At 35.1% G+C, this 19785-nt stretch overlaps 1 protein-coding gene across 4 annotated transcripts in view; it reads right to left on the minus strand.

Annotated features, from left to right (window-relative positions):
* The window catches only part of AFG2A (AFG2 AAA ATPase homolog A), a 331896-nt gene that overhangs the window by 52538 nt on the left and 259573 nt on the right, over positions 1-19785 (minus strand). For 3 of the 4 annotated variants that reach the window (XM_082728225.1, XM_082728231.1, XM_082728227.1), the window contains one exon: positions 10816-10980. The exons of the other annotated variant lie outside the window; for it this stretch is intronic. In XM_082728225.1, the coding sequence (XP_082584351.1) occupies positions 10816-10980 (165 nt within the window). The remainder of the gene's footprint in view (positions 1-10815; positions 10981-19785) is intronic. 4 annotated transcript variants of the gene reach the window in all.

The following is a 19785-nucleotide window of genomic DNA, read 5'->3' on the forward strand; positions in this document are numbered from 1 at the left end:
AAGTTAGCATAAGAGGGAAGGTAAAGGAGTTAAGAGCAAGAAAGCTCACTTGTTTTTAAACAACCTGAACACTGACTAGTTATAAATTTAATTGGGAGAGTAAAATTTTTAAAATGCAGATGCTTGGGGCACCTGGGTGTCTCAGTGGGTTAAGCCTCTGTCTTCAGCTCAGGTCATGGTCACAGGATCCTGGTATCAAGTCCTACATCGGGTGCTCTGCTAGGCGGGAGGTGGGAAGCCTGCTTCCTCCTTCCCCTCTGTCTGCCTCTCTGCCTACTTGTGATCTCTCTGTCAAATAAACAAACAAATAAATAAATAATAAAATAAAACAAAATGCAGATGCTCCCTGAAGTAATAATGGTTATTTGGCTTTATAGTGATTTGATTCAATCAGATTATTTTCTGAGACAACTGATTATGACTGTCAAAAAAAAAAAAAAAGCACTCAGAAAAGTAGGTGTAAAGGATATTGTGGGTGGGGCAGCAGACTTGAATGATAAATAGTGAAAAGTGAAGACAAATTTTGTCTAATCTAACCTTGCATAGGACTTGCTCTGTGCCTAAAGAAGATAACAAAATCCCCTTTTTTCCTGTTGGTTGGCTTTACTAGTGCGTGTTCTCCTGCTTCCAGGAGGTAAAACTTGTGTTTACTCTTTTGGGATTACTTATACTAGGGATGTAATACATTTCAAGAGACTTGCATGGGAAACTATCCATCACAGAACCACTTGGGGTAGGATCCAAGACATATCCAAATCAACTCAGAAACCAAATTCTATATTAAGCTACATCATGTTAAAGGTGAACTTCAATGTGCTTTAATTTTTACATAATTTATAATGTATAACATCAACTCTTGTCCTTGAGTTATTTTATGTCCCTAAAATTCAATTACTGATTTCTAGTTTTATATACAAGTACAAAATGATTTAAAGTATTAATGTAAATTGCTTTACATAATAAATGTACTAAAATTTTATAAATAAGTACTTTTGGGGGAAAAAAGCCTAATTTAAAGGCAATGAAGGCATAATCTACCCATGAAAATATCGTATAGGGTTCAAAATTAAGGTGAACTAGACATGGCAAGAATTTTTTGATGTATAGATGCACAATATTAATTTCATAAATGAATGAGAGGTGAAATCATAGCTTAAGTGTCTTTTATTAAACTATAAGGAAGCCATAAACAAACAATCAAAGCAGCTTTTGTGAACCTGTGCATGTGTGCATAATTCATGCCAATTATGATCAACTTGGTTGTGTAACAAGAAAGTTATTTTTCAATTGACAACTTTTGGCCATATCTCCCCACTAATATCCAGTTCTGACACAAGCCATGGCACACAACAACAACAAAATAAGAAATGCTGGGGACTACTATTTTTATATCTGAGAGTATTTGTGTAACCTTTTATTTTTTTAAGGATTTTGGCAAGAAGTTAGTGTTAGGCAAACTAAATACAATTCTTGGTTTTAAATATAAAACCACTCTTTCAGGATTCTTTTGAAGTGAATAAAAAATATGCCAAAGGGCTACTTTTGCTACCACTGAAAGAATGTCTTGTTCTATGGCCAAAATCAGTTTAAGTGATTTTTTTTTAATTCCGAAGAAAAAGAAAAGATAATTAATTAATGATTTGAAACTTCCACAGTGGTAAATGTGGCATGTACATTACACCTAGTGTCTTGAATAAGGAAACCTTCCTACAAATTCAAAAGCAAAATCCACTTTCCAGATTTTAATAGCAAAAAGAGAGTTAAATATTGTCAAAGAACACAAGCAATAATATTTGGAGGTTAAACATACAAAAAACAAAAAAAGAGAGTTATGAATATCTTAATAATTCTTTCTACTTTACTTTCTAGCTTAAGGAATGGTTAGATTTTGTTTTTAAATTTCCAAAACATAATGAAGGTTATATTTAAGAACTTAATGACTGCACTGCAACTCTGAACAACCATTTGATAGAGTTTTAGTAACATTTTAATAGAATGACACCTTTGAGAACTCAGAATTACTGTCATTTGGGGATGAAGAATGAGAACATCCCATTGTCACCATCACACACTATATGACACATAGTACTTTATGTCATTAGTGTTAGATTTCTGAGCCTTACCTAGATACCTGGGTTTAATCCTAACCTAAATGAAAGGGCACAGTAATTAGGAATGCTTATTTCCTAAGTGATTATTCTAGGGGCGCTTGGGTGGCACAGTTGGTTAAACACCCGACTCTTGGTTTTGGCTGGGATCATGATCTCATAGTCATAGGATCAAGCCTTGCATCAGGCTCTGTGCTCAGCCTGGAGTCTGTTTTGGATTCTCTCTCTCCCTCTGCCCCTCCTGCTCATGCTCTCTCCCTCTCTCTCTAAATACATCTTTAAAAACACCCCAAACCCCTCAACTTTCTAAAGTTGCTAGGTTCACTTCTCTTAATCAACAAAATTTATGTTAAAACAAATTAGAATTAAGTTGTATACTAGTCACTAGTATTACCTTGATGAATATGCTGATATAGGAAAATTATGTTAACAGTTTGTAAGGAAACATTAGCTTTACACACTTGAAAGTAAAATACATGTTTAACAGGAAAAAAATAAAAACAGGGATTTCAAATGTATATAAATATAAAGTAGCTGAAATAAATACTGCATGTAACTATGAAATGCAGTTTAAATTTAAAGAATACACTATAAAGACTAAAAAACATGAATATACATGAAATACTCATTTTGAGTATTCATAAAGCCCAAGCAGTGAAATATGAAAAATTCAATTTTGTGGATTTTTTCATATTAAAGATTAATTAGATTGAATTTGCCAATTATAAAAAATGTAACAGGGGTGCCTGGGTGGCTCAGTGAGTTAAGCCTCTGCCTTTGGCTCAGGCCATGATCTCAGGGTCCTGGATCGAGCCCTGCATTGGGCTCTCTGCTCAGTGGAGAGCCTGCTTTCCCCACTCTCTGCCTGACTCTCTGCCTATTGTGATCTCTCTCTCTGTGTCAAATAAATAAATAAAATAAAATAAAATATATAACAAAAATGACTTATTGAGCACTTGCTATGTTCTTCAAGGGTAAGTCCCTTATATGAATGATTTCATCTAATCTGGACAACAGATCCATGAAATAGAGACTTTTTGTATCCTTATTTACATATAAGGAAGGGTAAGAAATGGGCATACTAGGGAGGCATTTGGATCTGGATCTTTCTCATTCCATAACCCATTTACTTAACTATAATGTAGATTTGCATGGTAAAAAAAAATTTTTATACTTTTTTTTTTTTTTTTTTTTTTTGCTAAAGAGAGGGAAAGAGTGAGAGAGGAGGGGCAAAGGGAGAGACAATTATAAGCAGCTCCATGTCCAGTTTAAGGAGCTTGATGCAGGGCTCAATTCCACAATCCTGAGATCATGACCTGAGCTGAAATCAAGAGTTGGATGCTTAACCAACTGTGCCAGCCAGGCATCTTGGTAAAAAATATTTTTGAAGGAATAAACAGTTTTTACATATCTTTGTATATATACTGATTAGAATTATTAGAAATTAGCCTTCCATCACCTCAAATAACCAAACAAAAATATCCAAGTCTACTAGAATCTATATATACAGAATTATAGCATGCTTTACACATCGTTTTAAAATTGTGTTCCTCTCACATTAGTAGAACCTCTAAATTTTATCACTCTTTTGAAGATGAAGAAATACAGATTAAATGTGCAAAAATTCTGAGGAACCAGAATTCTGAGGAGAAACAAGGCAGAATGTAAAATGCTTAATTAGCTTTACTACTGGCTTGAGTAAGTCTTCACAGATACATATTTAGCCTGGAACCCAGGTTTGGGGTTCTAGATTATTAGGTCTTGACTAGTTGCCTTGAAACACTGCTTCCTTATACAGGGTTTCAGTATTTGGCTATAAAATGCTCTATTAAGTTTGTTGCTAGCCAGCCTCTCATTCAACATCCATTTCCTCTCTGACTAATGTTTCTTATAAGCTGATGGCAGTTTTAAACATCTGGCAAGGAGTCAGTAATACAGGTATCACAGAACAAGGTGTTCTGGAAAATTATTTGCTTTGGTGTAAACATCCTATCTGAAATAGCCTTCAGGTAAGTTGAATTAAGGTTCTTGTATTGCCAGTTTGAGTAGACGCTGAAGTTTGGAAATACAGAAGATGTTTATATCTCCACAGGTTGGAAGTTTTAAAAGCTACATTAAAATGAACATTGTAACCTTGTAAATTCCCTGACAAAGAGTTTAGGGAAAAAGGGGGCTGGTGGCTTATTTCCATTTTACAACACTTTTTATTATAATGCCTCCAGAATCATAGATATTGAACTTGACTAACTGTTCTTGAGGAAATTGAAAAGCAGAGAAACCAAACTTCTCAGGGGGAAAAAAAATTACTGGGAGTCTCTGAGCAGGTAAAACTTTCATTTCTATTCAGTGGAAAATTGTGAAAGTTTGCTAAGCAGAATTTTATTAAAATCTGAATTCATGCACAGTCTGTCTTTTCATGTTTTTATTCCTCTGGTGCTATGATTTGGATCTCTAGGACACAGTAGTAGCAAGTATATAGAGACTGCCTAAGAGCCTAAGATCCCAGGTTTCTAGAAGCACTGTAAAGGAAACAAAACCATGTTATATATCCCTGGAAGTCCAATGTCTAAGAGATTCCTTATACAATTAATTTAATGTATGATAGGTATATAACACATAGATTTTTAACACTAGGAAGGATCACAGACACCATATTACCACCTCCCCTGCTAAAATATGAAAACTGAGTTCTAGAGATGATAACTGATTTGGCCCAACTAAAACTGTAATACATGGCCAAGATAGGATGAAAATTTAAGTCTTGGCTTTTACCAAACTCCTTCACTTAGTATGTAGATTGTAAAATTGTGGGGACAGGGGAAGGAAAGGGGTGGTGGGGCTGGCTTAAAAGTTACAGCCTAAATATCTACTTTTGGTTTGTGCTGATTTTTGCTCTGAGAATTCCATCATGATTCATTTGCAACAAGATAGCTACACACTAGCAACTGAAAAGAGTTGTGGAGATAAGGTGTTGGCTGTAAGAGCTTATTTTCAACCTTATATGGGATAAGATGGCTCAGAGGGCATAAAGCACCTGACTTTCATCATTGTGGCCATTCATACCAGGTGCTGCACCTCATGGCTGGTTAATACTGCACAAAAGACACCATTTTGTTGTTGTTTTGAAGAACGGCAGACTGTTGCAATGCAGTGCCTCATTTGTATGTGACTAGAGTCTTGGAAGCATAACTACCCTACGTTCTCCTACAAATGTTACCCGAGAGCTTGTCTGGAGGTTCTAGCAGTGGAGCACAGCTACTTGCCTACACTTGACCAAAGAAAGGTCCTCTTCAACTGAGCACGCAGCTTTGGGAGGGACACACTAACTTCAAGTAGTGAAGGAGGAAGAAGACACCTGTCTAGCCAGCTAGATCAGCTCAATCAACTTTAATGATCAGTGGGGTGACAGATGTCACAGTCAGATCGCCCTCACATCCAAAAAGATATTATACAAAAGATATCTTTAATACTTTAATACTTCCATCTTCCCCCATAATTCATAATAAATAATGAGTTTCCATAATTTATCCCATTCACATAACATGTTTGTCCAGGGTTCATGCAGCAAATCTTAAAGTAACAGAAAGTAGTTTATCTACTTGGGATATAAAATCTAAATTTCTTTATTCAATGCATACATATCAACTTTATATGAGCTACTCTGCAAGGCACTCTGAAGGATATTTAAAAGTGGGTAAGCTAAAAATGAGAATCTTTTAGAGATGTGAAGGTTGTGTCCATACATGGATGCCCAGATGAGGGGGGAGAATACGGACTGAAATGGGGAGTTTATAAAGCTCATGCTCTGCTTGACAAAGCTTTCTCTCAGGCAGGTAGCTCTCATTAAGTGGGGCAACGGAGTACCTTTTCTAATTCACATAATAGCAGTGGGTAGGCTAATGGTGGTTTTGGACACAAAACACCACCAATCTTTGATAACAGAAGTTTGATCACAACATTTTTTATTAACTTTTTCAATGGCTCTCAATGCTTAAAGGAGAAGAGAACGTTTAGATGATATTCAAGGTCCTTCATAACCATGTTTTCATTGTGTTGGAGAAAAGAGAGAGCATGTCAGAAGGAATATTAATCAGTAAGATAGAAAATTAATTTAAGGTTCTCTCTTTATTAGCTATAATAGCGTTAAGCATGGTGACTAGAACCTTGTTGAATTAATGAGGCACACTGGAAGGTAATTTTTTAACGTCCAGCCGGCATTAAGACCTTGAGCTATTAGACCCAGAAAGACAGAGACTACAAAACAAATCCAGAGCAAGACACATGATTTTAGTAAAAAAAGAATAGACAGAGTAAATTAAAATGAAGTTAAAGCTTTTCAAAAACTTAGCGTGAAATGTATTTAACAAATTGCTATAAGACAACTTTTCTTGCAATAGGTTCATTAAATTACCCTAAAAATCACCATATAAAGCAGATGTAATAGTCTTTAGAAAAGAACAAGAAGCAACTCATTTGTAATTTAGCTTTCAGATACATTGGTTACTGAGGCAATGGAAAACATTACCATCTTATAGCAACATCATCTAATACTTCTGTGGTAAATATAAATACTGAACAGACAAGAGGAAGAAAGAATAAAGGGACCTAACATTCATGAAACACTCTTTAAGTGTCATGCATTGTTTCTTGGTACTTTTCTATTTGCTACCTGTTTTAACCCTCAAAATGATTTCAGTCACTGAGATAACTTAAAAATGAGAAAATGGAGGTTCAACGTTCAATAACTTGCTGAAAGGACCCTGAAAGAAAAAGACTACAATTCTTTTAAAAGTCTATTCGAATGCAACACTAAAATTTTGCTTTGTTTTCCTTTTATTGCTTGTCTTGAAAGTTGAATTCTCAAATCTTGATGTATGAAATAAATGTTCTGACTGCCTATATTATTTATAAAATATGTAACTGATAACTGGCTCTTAGACATATTATAAATTTCACTTAATGAAATAATCACTAACAGGAGGATAACACCCAAATGCAAGTAAACATTCAACTCCAATTTTACAGATACTATGTATGAGCCTATGTCAGCAAATTCCTATAGAGAGAGGAAATTATATATCTTATTCGTCACCTCTGTTCCTAAGCACATGGCACATGGGTAATGGGCTGGGTTATGCCTTTCATGTGCACATATTTGTGACTGTGGATTTCCTGTTGGTGGGTAAGATAAAAATTTTCCTAAAGTAACTAAGATAACTGGATAAAAGACAAATGAAAAAATGAAGTGGAATCTGCTACAAATAACTTAAAAAACAAAAATCAAAGTAAAAGAAAACAATGGGTATAACCAAAAAAGACTTATTATTTCCTCCTGAACTGAATTCCCATCTGCTTTTAAATGGCAACATGTTTTTCTCTTAACTGGGAGCTACAGCCAAGAAGCCAGACAAAGAGGTTCTGGCCACCAGGGAGCGAGGGGCACAGTGATGGCTGAAGGATGCTACCTGCTTCAGCCTCTCCATGGAGGCTGCTCCCTAATGACCTGACTCCCCTTCCAGTTGGCAAGAAACTTCCCCTTGGGACACTCCTGAGAATTAAAAAAATGCTTCAGTTCTCTCTATTCCCTCTCCAGCGAAGGAAAATGGGGTAACTCAGGGGTCTAAGAGGCCATTTAAAACACTGGGCCATGTAAGCTTTTAATAAACCATGTTCACTGGGCAAATAAATAGGTTGAAAGAAAACAAATAAAAATAGGTTGAAAGAAAACATTTTTAAAAAGTAACTCCTTTAGTTCAGTCATTAAAAGTACCCATATCATTTCTAATCACTTTCTAGAGTTTTTGTCGTTTTTTTTTTTTTTGTTGTTGTTATTTTTTAAGTAAGCTCTACACCCAACGTGGGGCTTGAATTCCCGACCCCAAAGTCAAGAGTCACATGATCTACCTCTGAGCCAGAAAGGCACCCCCTCTATAGCTTTTTAATTAAAATTAAACATTAAAAAAATACAGCAGTTAAGTTTCTAAAAGACAGACACTGGTGTCAGCAATTTCCTCATCTCTGGCTCACATTCTTGTTCATGTAGCTAAGACTGTACAGTTTAAATTAATATATAATATTTACTATATATTATAGATAATTCATATATATTACTTATAGTGATGATACAACACTCCTGTAAAGACAACTAATTTATCAGCACTTTCATTTTACACCAAAAGTGGCCACCAAGATACTTTCTAAATTCGAAAAAGTATCTATGGCCATAGCAAGGTGTGTTGCTACAAAGTTAGAGGGTTCACCTTATGATAATGACAAAGGGAAGTCTATTTTTCCTAAATATAATTTTAAAATTGTTTTTCTTTTTCAGGTGGTTAAATGCTTGTTAAATATATACAATGTAATAGGTTCTGTGCTGAAGGATCTGCATTAGACTGAGGACTAAATCAAATTAGTTACATCAGCTGTAAAGCACTGGCTCTGCCAGAGTCAGGTGACACAGTTTTCCAGCTTGAATTTATCTTGCTGCTAACAACAACAACAACAACAACAACAACAACAACAAATCAAAACTAATTTTGGCTTTCAACACTGATGCACCATTTTCATTCTGAAGGAAAGTGGTGGGGGAAAGATGGGATCTTATATTACTTGAAGCTAAATGTTGTCGGTCTTAAATTTCCTATTTATTAATTTTAAGACTTTTAGAACTACTAAGAAATAGCTCTGAATAAAATTTCTTTGAAGTTGTAATAATATATGGACTATAATTAGGACCAGGGTGGGATATACTTCCCCCACCCAATCATTATAGGACCTAAAAATGTAGTTCAAGGAGGGACAGAATTTTCTGCTACTTTTCCCTTGTGACTATTTTTAGAAGATCTGATATAAAAATTAATCAGAAATGAATGTGCTTATATTACAGATTGAGTAAGACATGTACTACATAAGAACTAGCAAGCTGGTACAATAATTCCTGGCACCAAATGAGTTTTTTCCTTTCAGCCAGACAGAACCTCATAGGCTTTGATTTTTGTTTTGCACTTCTATGCTACTACCGTGAATTACTTCAAAGTGAGAAAGGCACATTTATACCTTGCTAACTGCTCTTCCACTTCACTCAGCTCAAGTGAAAGATTTATGGTTTCTTCTCTTTGCTGCTTCCTGTAAACTGACATATATACATGATACCAGCCCTTGGTCTCACAACAAAAACTGAATTCTAGAAATGCCGGAGCAGTCAGTTAACAGCAACTGCATGTTCATTTTAACTTAATGGACAGTCATGTCAAGAAGATGCTCATAAGGTTTATTTTTTCAGATATGACTTAAAAATGTATGTACTTCAACTGCTTCTCAAGGTACTTTCTACATGACTGTTTTTTTTTCTCTCTCCCAGTGAAAATGAAAAATCTTCAGGTGGGGAAATCAAATATACATAGTTCATAGTTGAGACGAAACAATGAAGAGATTTAGATCTATTTTAGTTGTTGTTATTAACTATGACTGAATGATAGACACGGTTCAATTCTACATGTAAATTTACCTACAATTCTGAGTACACTAATGATCTATTAGGTGCTAATCTCTTTTTGGTTTTTACAGAGGACAGATTATGAACTATAGCAAGCAGACAGAATGTGAAGTCTGTATGCTGGATAATTCAGAAGAAAAATAATTTCTTACTTGAAAATATATTAATTTCCCCATACAAATCCATATTGGTGGTATTCAGAAGATATTTCTGTGTTGAGGACTACAGTCTGTCCCTTCTTGAGAAATGCATGTAGAAAAGAAGCACAATTATTCTAATGGATTTTTATTTTGTAAAGAAAAATGCAAAGCAAAAAGCTGCTAAAGAGAGGGAGAAATGTTTACCTGCTATACTTAACAACTTTCATTATTTTCACAGAGGTCTTGATGTTCTTATTGACAGTATACTTTCCCAGCTAAGGGTAGATTATAGGCTGTCCCTTTTACAGTTTTATTATTTATTTATTTTAAAATTTTATTGCTTTGAAAGAGCGAGAGCATGCATATGCGAGAGAGAGAGAGAGCGCAAGCATGAATGGGGGGAGCGTCAGAGGGAGAAACACAGTACCCACAGAGCAGGGAGCCCAATGTGGGACTCCATCCCAGGACCCTGGGACCATGACTGAGCCAAAGGCAGATGCTTAACCAACTGAGCCACCCAGACACTCTCTTTTACAGTTTTTGTGAATTTTTAATATATAAGTAAATTAACATAATTTTCCAAAATGATAAAAGATGGTAATAATATAATCTCTCTGCCAAGTCTTGTACTTCTGAGCACTTGCATGACATCCTAATTTCATTTTTATGATCTCTATTAGAAAACAGTATGTAAAGTTGTGTTTCATTTCCCTTTGACAGGTCAAGAAATCAAAGTTCAGAGAACTGTTGAATGGTTGTAAGCTGATGTATCAAGAAACCCCAAAGAAGAAACTTCTACTTCTGGTCCAATGTTCTCCCCACTATATTATGTTAATTCTCTGAAGACTACATTTTGAGAAGTGACAGAAACCAGGTAAAAACAACTGAGATACAATAGAGGCCAGTAAAACGCAATTTAATTTAGTGACCACCTGTCATATAGTGCATTTACTGTTTGAAGATTTCTTAACATACAGTTATTTAAAACAGTTGGTATCAAGCAGTCTTTTTGCTAATGACCCCAACCCACTGCTTTCCTGCCACCAAGGTATTTTGAGCAGAACTATCTTACCTCTGCTCCTGAATATGTATCTGTTTGGAGGATGAGTTCATCCAGATCCACATCATTACTGATTGGCATAGAGTGAAACTGGAGGTTAAATATTTCCCTTCTTGTTGCTGCATCTGGTAAAGGCACATAGATGATTCTGTCAATTCTTCCAGGTCGCATCAAAGCCTATAAAGAAGATGATACCAAGAAGATCACCCAAACTCAGAACTGACATTCCACATGAAAGGTACCAAAGAAAGGGGATGTCTGGAATCTCATGAATAACCTACTATTACACATGATTAGTACATAAAACAAGTCCTAGTGATTCTATCATCTATTTCAAAGATCTAAACAAATAAACAATATTCAGAGTACTTTTGAGAATAGCAAAGCAATAATTCTGAGAGGCTTTCTGCTTCTCAGCAACTGTCAGGTCAATAAAAGATGGCTATTTTCTCTTAGGGAAATGTGTAATATGACTTATATTCATTACATCAAAAGACTTTTTTTGGAACTTCCTGCAATAACTCTTAAAATATGGGCTAAGCTGTTTTAGAGAGCCCTCAAAATAGCATAGCTCTGATCAAAGAATACTTCTAGAGTTGAAAGTAGTCAAACGAACTTCCCTCATATTTTACTAGAGGCTAATGCCTAAATTATCTTAGAGCTAATAAAATTCATCTATTCATAAAACTTTATTGAGCATGCACTATATACCAGACATTGTTCTTGGTACTAGAAAACAGCATAAGATATGTGTAAGATAGATATGTGTAAGCATAAGATAGATATGTATAAAACTGATTGTGGTGATGGTTACATATGACTATGGATATACTAAAAGCCACTGAGTTGTGTATTTTAAATGGGTTAAATTTTTAATATAAATTCTATCTCAGTAAAGTTATTAAAACAGATATGGGTCTAAAACGTATATATGTGGGTGCCTGGGTGGCTCAGTGGGTTAAAGTCTCTGCTTTCAGCTCAGGTCATGATCCCAGAATCCTGGGATCGAGCCCCACATCGGGCTCTCTGCTCAGCGGGGAGCCTGCTTCCTCCTCTCTCTCTGCCTGCCTCTCTGCCTACTTGTGATCTCTCTCTGTCAAATAAATAAAAAATTCTAAAAAAAATTAAATAAATAAATAAAAAATAAAATGTATATATGTATTAAGGGACTGGGGCAACTTTTAGTTGGGGTGGTGAGAGAAAGTCTCTCTGAGGTAACTTATTCAGATGTCCAAAGGAGTCAGCCTCAGAAAGATCTGGGGGAAGAGCATTCAAGGTATCAAGTACAAAGAGCAAGAATGACTAATATGTTCCAGGGAAAGAAAAAAGAAAATCTGCGGTAGAGTGAATAAAGGGAAAAGAGGTAGGAATGAATTCCAAAAAATAGTCATAGGTGGATCATGAGGCCGTAAAAGACATAGTGAAGAGTGTGGATTGTATGTTAGTTGTAAAAAGACGTCATTGAGAGGTTTTAAGTAGAAGGTGAACTGGTAAGATTTACATTAAAAGATCACTCACAGGATGATATCAAAGGTCTAATTTGTGTAACTACAGTCCCAGAAGAAAAGGTAAGAGAAGATGGGCTAGAAAAAATATTTAAAGAAGAATAAGCCAGAATTTCTCCAATTTGGTAAACAAATTTACACAGTCAAGAAGCTCAGTGAATTTAAAATAAAATAAATATAAGGAAAACCACACCCAGGGGCACCTGGGTGGCTGAGTGGGTTGGGCCTCTCTGCCTTCAGCTCAGGTCCTGGGATCGAGCCCTGCATCCAGCTCTCTGCTCCCCTGCCCCGCCCCCGCCCCACCCTACCTGCCTCTCTCCCTATTTGTGATCTCTGTCAAATAAGTAAGTAAAATCTTAAAAAAAAAAAAGAAAAAAGAAAGGAAAAGAAAAAAACCACACCCAGACACGTCATAGCAAACTGTTGAAAACCAAAGACAAAAATCTTGAAAGCTGCCAGACTTACAGAGAACAACAATTTGAATCACCAATGATTCTCAATCAAAACAATGAAGGGCAGAAACCAGCAGAACAACATCTTTAACGTGCTGAAAGAATAAAAATGTCACTCCAAAATTCTAGTACCAGAGAAAATATTCTTTAATGGTGAAGAAAAATGAAGTCATTTTCAGATAAAAGAAACCAAGAAAATTTGTTTCGAGCAGAATGGCACTACAGAAAATGCTAAATGACATTCTTCAGGTTTAAGGGAAATGACATAAGATGGAAAATTGAATCTTCAGGAAGAAATAAAGAGTACTGGAAATGAAACACTACAAAACTGTACATGCTTTCCACCTCCAAAAAATTACTCTTGCTGCTGACATAATAAAAAATGGCATTTCTTGAAAATTTAAGAGACACTCACTTATAATTAGTGAAACACGGCATATTTCTATATGTGCACTTTTGAATGAAATACCCAGAAAAAAGGTTTGATAGATATAAATACAGAAAATAAGAAAGACAGGAACTATAACACGAACATCTTCTAATTAAAAAAACCAAAAAACCAAAACCCTGAAAATGCAGCTGAGACCACACGTAAAATACTATAGAAAACACAAACATCAAAACCTCATATGGGTGCATAGCGGAAATCAGGTCTTAGAGAATCAGCTTGTGCGCGCGCACACACACACCATGATATCCTGTGAGTAATAAACTGTGAGTAATAAATTGTCCTCTGTCTCTGACCCAAGAATCTCATGTCATTAGCCAAGTCCTTATGAAATTGTGACAGGCTAACTTCTTAGCTTTCAAATAGGGTAAAGTCTCAGAATCTTTATAGTTCTTGATACGTATGTTCCTAATAATGGAGTCTCTAAATAATATAAAGCAAAATTTGACAGGATTAAAGAGATAAAAAGATAATTCCATAATCACAATAGGAGATTTTAACTCTACGCAATTACAGAACAACTAGAAAGCAAATCAGTAAAGATAGGAAGGACTGAGGATTTGAACAAGACTGTCAATCACTGTGACTGAATTGATAGTTATTTAATGACCACTATCCCCAACAACTGCAGAATACATATTTTTTTCAAGTACACTTGGTATAATCACTAAAATAGCTCATATGACGAGCCATTAAACAAAACTCAACAAATTCAAAAGGACTGAAATCATACAAAGTAGTGCTTTGACTATAATAAATTAGAAATGAATAAACAATAAGACATAGAGGAAAACCTCAAGCACCTGAAAATTAAACAACACCCAACCTAATAAGCCACAGGTCAAAGAGGAAATCACGAGGAAATTAGAAAGTGTTTTAAGTTGAATGATAATGCAAATCTAACATATCAAGATTTGTAGAATATACTTAAAAGCAGTACTAGAGACACATTTATAACTTTTTTAAAAAAAGATTTTATTTATTTATTGGACAGACAGAGATCACAAGTAGGCAGAGAGGCAGGCAGAGAGAGAGGAGGAAGCAGGCTCCCTGCTGAGCAGAGAGCCCAATGCGGCTTCTCGATCCCAGGACCCTGGGATCATGACCTGAGCTGAAGGCAGAGGCTTTAACCCACTGAGCCACCCAGGCGCTCCAAACTTATAACTTTAAATAATAGGAGTGAAGTCCAAAATTAATGACCTAAGGTTCAAGAGTAAGTACAAGGAAGAAAATAATAAAGATGAGAGCAGAAATCAATTAAATAGTTAACAAATAGAGAAAATTGAAAGTCAAGGGTAATTTTCTGGAAAGACTTTTTAAAAAAGATTTATTTATTTATTTTAGAGAGAGAGAGAGTGAGTATACATGTGGGGAGAAGCAGAGAGAATCTCCAAGAAGATTCCACACTCAGCATAGAGCCCAACATTGGGCTTGTCCTCATGACCCATTAGATTATGACCTGAACCAAAATCTGGAAAGATTTTAAAAAACTGATTAAATTCTAACTAGATTGAACAAGGATAAGAGTGAAGAAATCACCAACATCAGAAATGGAAGAGAAGTTATCACTACAGATCTACAGATAGCAATAAGAATAGTAAGAGAACACTGTGAACAACTTTATGACAATAAATTCAACAACTTTGATAAAAAATAAGTTTCTTTAAAAATCCAGTTACCAAAATGGACACAAAATGAAAAAAAAAATAAAAAGGACCCTATATTTATATTTTTAAATGGAAATGAATTAATAAAAAATTTAATTTATTATGAGTTTTACACCAAAAACCTCTAGGTCTAAATGGTTTCAGTTCTGAATTCTACCAAAGCAGAAATAACAGTAAGATTGTACAACCATTTCAGAATAAAGAAAAGGGAACACTTTTCAAGGTCCAAGTCTTTATGCAAAGGCAAAAGGCAAAACACAAAAGACAAAAACTGGCAGGGGGAAAGGAAATATAGAACTTGGAAGAGGAAAAGGTAAAACTATCCTCATTTGCAGATGCCATGATTGTTTATGTAGAAATACTAAGGAACCTACAAAACTACTAGCAAGATTACAGAATACAAGTTTATTATAAAAATTGTATTTTACATATTAAACAGTAAATAGAAAATGAAGTTTTAAAAATCCACTTGAGAATATATAAAAAGAATAAAATGTAAAAGACAGAAATAAAATTAATAAACACTTTACTGGAAACTAGAACATTATTGAGAAAAATTAAAGACTTACATAAAGAGAGATATACCATGTTCATGAAGTAGAAGACTCAGTATTAAGATATTCATTCTTTTCAAATTTATCTATAGACTCAGTGCAATTCCAATAAAAATTTCATAAGAGCTTTTGAAAAAACCTGACAAACATTATAAAATTTACATGGAAATGCAAATGAGAATAGTGAAAGCAAGTCAAAACAAAAAAGCTGAAGGACTTACACTACTTGATTTCAAAACTTGTAATGCTAAAAAAATCAAGACAGTGTGATAAGGTCCAGGGGATATAAATATAGATCAACAGAATAGATAAGGGAGTCCATAATGGTTTTTATTTTTACAGCATCCAACTAGGAAAGGAAAGCATAAATATAATGCTGTAACAACTAGATACTCTTATTTATTTATAAAAAAGATTTATTATTTAATTGATTTTAATAAAATCAATTTTAAAAGATTTTTTAAAATCTTTTTAAAAAAGATTTTAAAGATTTTACTTTTTTAAATATTTTACTTTTTTTAAAGATTTACTTATTTTAAATATTTTAAAAGATTTTAAAAAAGATTTTAAAGATTTTACTTTTTTTTAAAGATTTACTTATTTTAAAGATTTTAAAAGATTTTTTTAAAGATTTTTAAAAATTTTAAAGATTTTTTTAAAGATTTTACTTATTTGTCTGAGAAAGAGAGAACACACAAGCAGGGGAAGCAGCAGGCAGAGGGAAAAGCAGGCTCCCCCCTGAGCAAGGAGCCCCTTCTGGGACTCAACCCCAGAACCATGGGATCATGACCTGAGCCAAAGGCAGATGCCTAAGCAACTGAACCACCCAGGAGTCTTATTATTTTATTTCAGGGAGTGAGAGAGCAAATAAAGAAGGGAGGGACAGAGGGAAAGGGAGAGAGAGTCTTAAGGAGACTCTGGGCTGAGCGTGGAGCCCACTTGGGTGCTCAATCTCATGACCCTGAGATCATGACCTCAGTTGAAACCAAGAGTTGCATGATTAACCAACTATGCCATCCAGGCGCCCCTCAGAACTCATTTTTAAAATGAACACTGATCCTTACTTGACATTTCAAAAATTAACCTGACATGGATCATAAAATTCAATGTATGAGCTAAAACTACAAACTTCTAGAAGTATAAAAAATTAACTGGTCTTTAAAAAATTAATTTTTTTTCTCTTCAAAAGATACCTTTAAGAAAATAAAAAGGCAAGCTACACACTGGGATAATATGTCAATAGGCATAACTGACAAAAAAATTTTGGATCCAAAATATACAAAGAAACCTTAAAAATAAAATAATAAGAACCTAACCAAAGAGACACAGAATCTATACTCAGAAAACTATAAAGTACTCATGAAAGAAACTGAGGAAGACACAAAGAAATGGAAAAATGTTCCATGCTCCTAGATTGGAAGAATAAATATTGTGAAAATGTCTATGCTACCTAAAGCAATCTACACATTTAATGCAATTCCTATCAAAGTACCATCCATCTTTTTCAAAGAAATGGAACAAATAATGCTAAAATTTATATGGAACCAGAAAAGACCTCGAATAGCCAAAGGGATATTGAAAAAGAAAGCCAACGTTGGTAGCATCACAATTCCGGACTTCAAGCTCTATTACAAAGCTGTCATCATCAAGACAGCATGGTACTGGCACAAAAACAGACACATAGATCAATGGAACAGAATAGAGAGCCCAGAAATAGACCCTCAAATCTATGGTCAACTAATCTTCGACAAAGCAGGAAAGAATGTCCAATGGAAAAAAGACAGCCTCTTCAATAAATGGTGCTGGGAAAATTGGACAGCCACATGCAGAAAAATGAAATTGGACCATTTCCTTACACCACACACAAAAATAGACTCAAAATGGATGAAGGACCTCAATGTGCGAAAGGAATCCATCAAAATCCTTGAGGAGAACACGGGCAGCAACCTCTTCGACCTCTGCCGCAGCAACATCTTCCTAGGAACAACGCAAAAGGCAAGGGAAGCAAGGGAAAAAATAAACTATTGGGATTTCATCAAGATCAAAAGCTTTTGCATAGCAAAGGAAACAGTTAACAAAATCAAAAGACAACTGACAGAATGGGAGAAGATATTTGCAAACGACATATCAGATAAAGGACTAGTGTCCAGAATCTATAAAGAACTTAGCAAACTCAACACCCACAGAACAAATAATCCAATCAAGAAATGGGCAGAGGACATGAACAGACATTTCTGCAAAGAAGACATCCAGATGGCCAACAGACACATGAAAAAGTGCTCCATATCACTCGGCATCAGGGAAATACAAATCAAAACCACAATGCAATATCACCTCACACCAGTCAGAATGGCTAAAATCAACAAGTCAGGAAATGACAGATGCTGGCGAGGATGCGGAGAAAGGGGAACCCTCCTACACTGTTGGTGGGAATGCAAGCTGGTGCAGCCACTCTGGAAAACAGCATGGAGGTTCCTCAAAATGTTGAAAATAGAACTGCCCTATGACCCAGCAATTGCACTATTGGGTATTTACCCTAAAGATACAAATGTAGTGATCCAAAGGGGCACATGTACCCGAATGTTTATAGCAGCAATGTCCATAATAGCCAAACTATGGAAAGAACCTAGATGTCCATCAACAGATGAATGGATCAAGAAGATGTGGTATATATACACAATGGAATACTATGCAGCCATCAAAAGAAATGGAATCTTGCCATTTGCAACAACATGGATGGAACTAGAGCGTATCATGCTTAGCGAAATAAGTCAAGCAGAGAAGGACAACTATCATATGATCTCCCTGATATGAGGAAGTGGTGATACAACATGGAGACTTAAGTGGGTAGGAGAAGAATAAATGAAACAAGATGGGATTAGGAGGGAGACAAACCATAAGTGACTCTTAATCTCACAAACTGAGGGTTGCTGGGGGGAGGGGGTTTGGGAGAAGGGGGTGGGATTATGGACACTGGGGAGGGTATGTGCTTTGGTGAGTGCTGTGAAGTGTGTAAACCTGGTGATTCACAGACCTGTACCCCTGGGGATAAAAATATATGTTTATAAAAAATAAAAAATTAAAAAAAAATAATAAGAACACAACCAAGAGAAATTGGGCAAAAAATTTGAACAGAATTTCATAAAAGAAACTATATGGTTGGGAAGTAAGTAAATGAAAAGCTGCTCAACATCACTAGTTACCAGATCAAAGCAAATTTAAATCACAATGTGATGACATAATTACATTCTTATAAAAATGACTAAAATGACAATACCAAAGATTGAAAAAGGATAAGGATAAGGAGCTATAAGAACTCATACAGTGTTAATGGGAATATAAGATATAAGATATAAGATATAAGATACAATCACCACTTTGGAAAACTGTCAGTTTCTTAAAAGGTCAAACATTTCCTACCATAGCAACCTAGCTACTCTACTCTTAGGTATTTACTCAAGAGGAACAAAAACATATACCCAGACTTGCACATGGATGTTCATAGCAGCTTTATAAACAATAGCCCTAAACTGTAAACAACTCAAATGTCCACCAATTCATGCATGGATAAACAAAGTATGTATATACATATAAGTGAACACTAACTGGCACTAAAATGAATGAACTATTGATACACTTAACAACATGCATGAGGTCTCAAATCATTTTATTGAGTTAAAGAAATTAAACATGAAAGAATACACGTTACATAATTCCATTTACCTAAAATACTAGAAAAAAACAATCTAATCTATAATTACGAAAAGCAGACCAGTGGTAGTTTGGAACCTGGGGCAGAAGAAAAGATGGGTTAGCAAGTGAGCAGAAGTAATGTTTTGGGGTTGACTGAAATATTTTCTACTTTGATTGCAAAGGTGGTGACACAGGTTTACATATATATATATATATATATATATATATTTTTTTTTTTTTTAAGATTTTATTTATTTATTTCACACACACACACACACACACACACACACACACACACACACAGAAATCACAGGTAGGCACAGAGGCAGGCAGAGAGAGAGGGGGAAGCAGGCTCCTTGCTGAGCAGAGAGCCCAATGTGGGGCTCTATCCCAGGACCCTGAGATCATGACTTGAGCCAAAGACAGAGGCTTAACCCGCTGAGCCACCCAGGCACCCTCAGGTTTACGTATGTTTACATTAATTGTATACTTTAAATGATGCAGTTTATTATGGCATGTAAATTATAAATAAAGTTGATTTAAAAAGCAGTAACTTGTATTTGTTAGAGACTCGGTATTTTTCAATCAATCATTAAATTCAAGGCCATTGGAGATGTTCTCAGATGATCTCTAAAGATTACCTCCTTCAACTAAGCAGTTTGA

The sequence above is a fragment of the Mustela nivalis genome (assembly GCF_964662115.1).
Source record: "Mustela nivalis genome assembly, chromosome: 4".
Classification (NCBI taxonomy): Eukaryota; Metazoa; Chordata; class Mammalia; order Carnivora; family Mustelidae; genus Mustela; species Mustela nivalis.